At 62.0% G+C, this 6337-nt stretch overlaps 1 protein-coding gene across 1 annotated transcript; it reads right to left on the reverse strand.

The window, feature by feature from the left end:
• Positions 1–2022: 2022 nt before the first annotated feature.
• LOC141967357 (otoferlin-like) lies at positions 2023–4520 on the reverse strand. Its single transcript, XM_074921062.1, has 4 exons — positions 4507–4520; positions 3972–4150; positions 3699–3799; positions 2023–3227 (listed from the first exon to the last, which is right to left on the reverse strand). Exons 2-4 carry the CDS (start codon positions 4080–4082, stop codon positions 3047–3049), a joined length of 393 nt encoding a protein of 130 aa, XP_074777163.1. The 5' UTR covers positions 4083–4150; positions 4507–4520; the 3' UTR covers positions 2023–3046.
• Between the last annotated feature and the right edge of the window lie 1817 nt (positions 4521–6337).

Genomic DNA, 6337 nt, shown 5'->3' on the forward strand with positions numbered 1-6337 from the left:
TCAGGTGTCTCCCAGCTGAGCCTGTGTGAGGAGGAGGAGGGAGAAGCCTGAGCCCAGCACTCCCGAGCGGCCTGAGACTCTCCTTCCTGCCCCGAAGGAGGCGTCAGGCTGTGTCAGTGCCACGGGGGCCCTGGGTCACCCCGGCGGGGTGTCTGTGCGGCTGCAGGGACACCTGCGGGGCAGGCTGGGCAGGAGCTCGGCCCAGCTCACCACACAGGCTCTGCAGGAGGGAAATTCCGCAGCTTTTGGCCCATTTCAGCCAGGGCAGCGGCAGAGCTCGGCGGCGGCGGCCGTGAGGGGAAGGCGCGAGCGCGGGGCTCGGGCCGAGCTGCGGGGGAGCGACGGCCGCGGGGCCCCGTGTCCTCTGCGCCGCCGGGCCGGGCCGCGCCGCCTCCTTTGCACCCCGCTGCCGGTGCCACTCGTGGCTCCGGGACCAGAGCCAAGGGCTGGAGGCCGGCGCCGGTCCCGAGACTGCGCGTCCCTCGGCGGGGCGGTCAGAGCCGCCCCCGTGGCCACTGCCCTTCTAGAAGGGGCTGAAGGGCCCCTGACACGGACTGGAGAGAGAAAAGGAGCAGCAGAGGAGAGCGCCGGCCCACCCCGGCCCAGCCCCTCATCGCCGCTGATGCCGATGGCCTTCCCCCAGGGCACGCGGTTTCACTTTGGTTGCTCACTCTTATTAGGGCCGAGGGAAGCTGGGGCTGGCTTGGGGAGGGCCAGGGCATCCCTGGGGGGGTGGCAGCTTCCCAGCACCAGGCCCCTCCCACAGAGCCCACCGGTGGCCCCAGCACCCCTCTCTGTCCTCAGCCCCTGGCCTGGCCCTTCTCTCCCGGGGCTGGAAGGTGCCCGGCCCCTCGCTGTGCCCCTCGTGCTGCTGGGCTGGCCTTGCCCCGTGTCCCCATGACCCCCCCATCACCCGGAGCACCCCAGAGCCGGCAGGGCCGGCAGGATCACCCAGGCGGTCGGGAGAAGACAGGGAGAGGGTGCTGGGTCCGGGCTGCCCCACAGCAGCCCCACGCTCCAGCCGGGATCTCCCCCCACAGCCGGAGGAGGCGCCACGAAGGAGAAGGGTGGGAAAGCGGCGTCGGCGGGGACGCGGCTTCTGCGAGGGAGCTCCCCCACGGGACGGGAGACGTGGGTCGAGATGGGAACGTCGGTGCTGCCACCAGCTCGGAGCTCCTCAGGAGCCAGCCCTCCTCCTCCCACAGCAGCGACCTGGAGGAGCTGGCCACGTCCCTCATGGAGTCCCTGGGCGGGACCCGAGTCTGCCGCGACCTCCTGGGAAAACTGAAGGAGTCTCGGGATCGCGGCGCTCCAAGCGCTTCCCAAGACATCCGCAAGGAATACGCCACCTGCCTGGAGTGCCGGCGGTGCCTCACCGGCAGCTGCCCGCACCGCAGCGAGCCCCTGCCAGAGCGGGACCTGCCCACGCTGGCCGCCATCCTCCACAGCGTGGACCTGCTGGTGCACCGGGAGGAGCTCCAGCTGGAGCTGGGCATGGGCTTTGAGCTGGTCCTGGCTGGGGAAACCGTCTACGTCTGGCAGAGAACCCATCGGGTCCCCGAAATCCCCCCGGAGCGATGCTGGGAGGGTGCCGTGTGCCACACCGGGCACGGGAGAGGTGGGGGGAGGTGGCCATCCTGCGGGGCGGGCAGAGGGCCAGGGCTGATGTCAGCCAGGGAAGCCCAGGAGAGCCCCGATGCCGCTGCTCGCACCGCCAAAGCCCCTTCGCTCAGAGACCCCTTTGGATCCCAGGGCCCCCCTCCCTACTCTGGGGGCCCCTGCTGGAGGACAAACGGAGCCCTGGGGTCCCTGCTCACCTCCCCTCTCTTGTAGGGTGGCAAGAGGAAGGTGAACCACAGCCGGGGGAACGGGGTGTGCCCAGGGAACGGGCCCCGGGGTGAGGCAGCGTGAGAAGAGGCTGTGCTGGAGAAATGAAGGGAAGGAGGAAAGTGCTCACCTGGAGAAGCAGCCAGTCATGGGCTCCCCTCTCCCCACTAACACGAGACTGCGGTGGAGAACTCAGAAGTGAAAGACAATTTTTATTGACTGATTCAACCAGTAGTATCCTAAAACATCTCCGAGCTGTCAGTTCTCCAGTGAGGGTCTTGCACACCTGAAGCTGGGGAAGGTGGCTTTTCAGCAGCTGAATGTTGCAGAGAGCTGAGAAAAGAGCCCTTCCCTGCTCCACCCGGCAGGACAGACCCCGGCCGCGATACACAGAAATCCAAACAACATGAAAGGGAGAATGAAGAAGGCCCCAGGGAGCTCTCGCTGTGCCAGAGTCCCCGGCTCCCTGTGAGTCCCCCCCAGGGCTGTCCAGCCACCACCACCTCTGGGTCGGTGACCCCGGGCAGAGGTTGGAGCTGCTGGACACTTCCCTGCCTCTGCCGGAGCCCTGGGGAGGGACAGGCAGGCTCTGCCCCGGGTACAGCCCCAGGGCTCCCTGCAGGGCCTCTGCGGCTTCGGGGCAGCGCTGCCGGGAGTCCCCCGGGCTGGGGGGTCAGTGACCTCCAGAGCCAGGAGCAGAGCAGCGCCCGTGCTGGCGGGGGGGGACAGGCATGGGGGCTGCTCTGTGCCCCGGCCCCCCACCGCTGGGGCTGGTGTGGCCCCAGTTCCTCCATCCCAGGTCCCTGCTTCAGCCTTGGTGCCAACTGTCCCTCCAAGGAGCCTCTGGGGAGCGCTCCCGTGGTGCAGCCCCTTCCCCTTCCCCTGCAGCTCCAAGACCCCAGCAGGGCACCAGTCATGGCCCCCAGAGGAAAAAGGCTCCGAGCCCCCCAGCCTGGCTGCCCCGCAGTAGCCACCAGGCACCTCTGCCAGCCCCGGCGAGGGACGCACAGCCTCGGGATTGACTCCATCCTCCAGCCCCATTTCTCTAGGACTAAAGCCACAAATGGGACCCACAGAGGAGGAATGTAAAAGAGGAGCCCCAGCAGCAGCAGGAGGGAGATCTCCCCCAGAGCTGCTGAGAGGCTGCGGGGAGGAGAAGGCCTTGGGACGGGGGAAGGTTGTGCCACGGGGCTGGGGACATGGGGCAGGCTCCCAAGCTTCATGCTCCCAGCAGCTTCTTGACCATGTAGCCTGGCATGCTGTAGAGGAAGAGCGCGACCATGACGATGAGCAACAGGGCCAGCACCATTTTGATGATGAGCCACTTGTAGCGCGTGCAGATGAGGTATTTGATGGACTTGAGTGGGTTCAGGAACCAGATGAAGGACGTGTCCGGGCGGCTGCAGGGGAAGCAAACACCCATCGTTAATGCTGTAGCCACAGAGGAGGGCGGGATGGTGGGCAGTGGACATGGTGGGCAAAGGGACGTGCAGGATCCCTTCCCGGGGTAAGTCTGCAGAGTGGAGGAGCGCAACCAGGAGAATCAGGAGGGTGGGCCAGGGAAGATGGCATGCTGTGCCAGATGGAGCAATGCGGGTTTGTGAGGGTTCCACTTGAAGCTGGAAGCTGGTGGTGAGGACTGGAGGGGAGCAGGAGGTGGTGGGAGGCCCAGGCAAGGGGATGGAGCCAAGAAGCGAGGCAGAGGAGGAACAGAGTAAGGAAAAAAAAGAGTTGGCTCTGCTCGTGACCCTCGTTCCCCCAGCATGACCCCTCCGCACCTCTCCATGCCTGCCTCCCCCCCACCCCTGGGGAGCACCCCCAGCATCTCCCAGAGCTCAGGTGCCTGCTGGGGACTGGGGTTTCCCACTTACTTGGGTTTCTCCAGTGGGTCGGGCTCGTTGCGAGCCAGCCCGGCGGGGGATTTCTCTGCCTCCTCTGCTGTCAGAAGGTGCAGTTCAGCCTCAACTTTCCCCTGCAGGAAGCAGAGTTGTGCTGGGAACTAGGCAATGCTCCCCACCTCAGCCCCCCCAGCCACGGTGACAGAGGGGACCTGAGAGAAGAGAGGCAAGTGCCGGGGAGCAGAGGGTGTCTGCACAGAGTGCAGTCCCCAGGATGCAAAATCCCTCCCTTTTCCCCATCCTTACGGTGACCTCCAGCTCATCGTTCTCATCTCTGGCCACGAACGGCCACCAGCCCTTCACCCGCTTCTGCTTGAAGATGGAGACCATGGGCAGCTCTGCCTCGTTCGTCACCATCTCCAGGCTGCACTGTTTCGACGTCTTGGCTCCTCGGGGGAAGCGGTTCAGGTCCAGCTCGATGGCCCCTGGCAGGAGAAAGGGGAGCACAGATGTTGGCATCCCCAAAATGCTGAGTCCTTGGCTGCAGGTGGGCTGGGTCAGTATCTCCTGCCCTGAAGAGCAACTTTGAACTAGGTCTGGGAACAGCGAAGCTGAGATCTTTGCTGCAGGAGGAGCCTTTGTGCAGCAGAGACAAGGGCTCTCATCCTACCTGCTCTTACCAGTAGCATCTAAAGGGGGGTTGCAGGATGTTGTGGGCTTGAGGAGCAGAGCTGCCCTTCCAGGTCCTGTTCCTATACAGGCTTTATCTCATCCCACACTGCTCCCTACTTGGCCAGCCATGGCTGTCCCGTCACCCCAACTCAACGGGCCCTCCACTCACCGAGGAAATCATCGGCCGAGTGTGGCAGTTAGGGTCTGGCGCTCGGAAGATATCGCGTTGTACGGGAAGATAAAACGTAGGCAGACGGATGTGACGCCATGGACCCAGGGTATAAAAAGCGGTGTTACGCAATAATAAACGCCATTTGCCATCCATCACGTTGATGTCTGTGTGCAGATGGACCGAGCGGCCTGGGGTTGGCCGCCGTGTTGTTTTTCCCTGAGCCAGGTCGTTAAGCATCATTAGGCAACAAATGGTGCCGAAACCCGGGAAGCGGGAAGCGGCTAGCTAGGGAAGACGTCTGGAATTCCACTGCTGTAGGGAGGACGCTCCCAGGACCAACAAGGAGTAGAGAATATAAATTCTCAGGACCAACAAGGAGGGGGAACATCCTTGTGAAGGTCGCCTTGTGAAGGTCGGATTGCAGTTCCCAAGGACCCGCGAGGAAGACGGAAGCTCTCGTGAAGGTCGTATCACAGTTACATAAGCAGTGGGGAATTGAGTGCAAGTCGATTTTACTCGCGCTGGCGCGAGGCTTTTACAGCCCTTGGGTTGTGGGAAAGACTTTAAGTTGTGGGGGAGGGTTAAACTAGCCCTTAAGAAAGCTATGCAGAAGCAGAAATCTGGGAAGGCGGCAAAAAACTGTTTATTGGCCACCCCTAGATTAGGGGTTGGTGCTCAGACTACTAACCTCCCAAGCGATACTGATTATATTGAGCCAAAGGATTCGCAGGAGGGTGGTACACTCCCTCAATCCTCGGACCCCGATCCGCTTACGGAAGGGGAAGGGCGAAAACAAGTAAAATCTCTCCAGGGTGGTTTGATAGAGGAGGCAAGAAAATCCTTCTGGGGCTGTTTGGTAGAGGAGGCAAGGAACGCCGCAGAGATATCAGAATCAATACAAACCTGGGACCGACCACCGCCCTATGTGCCCCAGAATGGCGCCGAAAAAAGAGGGGGAGGGCAAGATAAAAATGGTCCCGAAGAAAAGAATGAGGAAGTGCCAGCAACCACGAGCAAGGCTAGAGGGGAGGGGTGTACGGGTGAGGACTATAGAGCCAGTTATGAGGCTAGAGGGGAGGAGTGTACGGGTGAGGAGCACAGAGCCGGAGAGAATAAAAGGAAAGGTGGGGGAAGTGTTCGGGGAGGGGTGGAGAGCGCAGGCGAGGGGCGGAGAGCATGTACGGGTGAGGAGTACAGAGCCGGAGAGAATAAAAAGAAAGCTGGGGGAAGTGTTTGGGGAGGAGTGGAGAGCCCGGGCGAGGGGCGGAGAGCCAATCTAAGCGGCCACCCGGAGAGACACCTTGATAAAGCAGGGCCCTCCCCTAGCAGGAGGTGGGGCGAGCCTAGAGGAAGGGAGCGGCCCGCCCGTAAGGGGAGTGGAAGGGGAAGGAGTCTGACAAAAAGTTATTGGAGCCCAGAAATGACCTGGCAGTCGAGTTCTGACTTCGGGTCAGACAGTAGCGAGGACGAATGGTTTACAGTCGACTTAAACTTAAAGGAAAAAGGAACGGGAGCAGACAGAACTAAAGGCCAACACCCCCCACCCATCCACTCTAAAGAGAATCCACGAGAAAAGCAAACCCCCCTCACGGACTGGAGAGAAACAAAAATGACATGCGCCGACTTATTCCCACCGGCAGCACTAGCATTCCCGGTCCGGGTGACAGACGGGGGACAGAGGGTTTACTCGCCCATAAACCCTAAAGACATACAGGCGATTGGTAAAGCAACTGCCGATAAAGGTCTCAATTCCGCCTTAGTCTCCACCCTTATTGATGGTGTTTTTGGGGGAGACGACATGCTCCCATCTGACATAATACAAACTTGT

The sequence above is a fragment of the Athene noctua genome, chromosome 1 (genome assembly GCF_965140245.1).
Source record: "Athene noctua chromosome 1, bAthNoc1.hap1.1, whole genome shotgun sequence".
In the NCBI taxonomy this organism is placed as follows: domain Eukaryota; kingdom Metazoa; phylum Chordata; class Aves; order Strigiformes; family Strigidae; genus Athene; species Athene noctua.

Excerpts from the sequence above, each read along its gene's own strand:
- LOC141967357 (XM_074921062.1), bottom strand. The coding sequence starts at position 4,082 with ATGGTGACGAACGAGGCAGAGCTGCCCATGGTCTCCATCTTCAAGCAG. Across the intron at positions 3,800-3,971 it reads ACGATGAGCTGGAGGTCACC|GGGAAAGTTGAGGCTGAACT; the intron begins GTAAGGATGGGG and ends TGCTTCCTGCAG. Across the intron at positions 3,228-3,698 it reads GACCCACTGGAGAAACCCAA|CCGCCCGGACACGTCCTTCA; the intron begins GTAAGTGGGAAA and ends CTTCCCCTGCAG.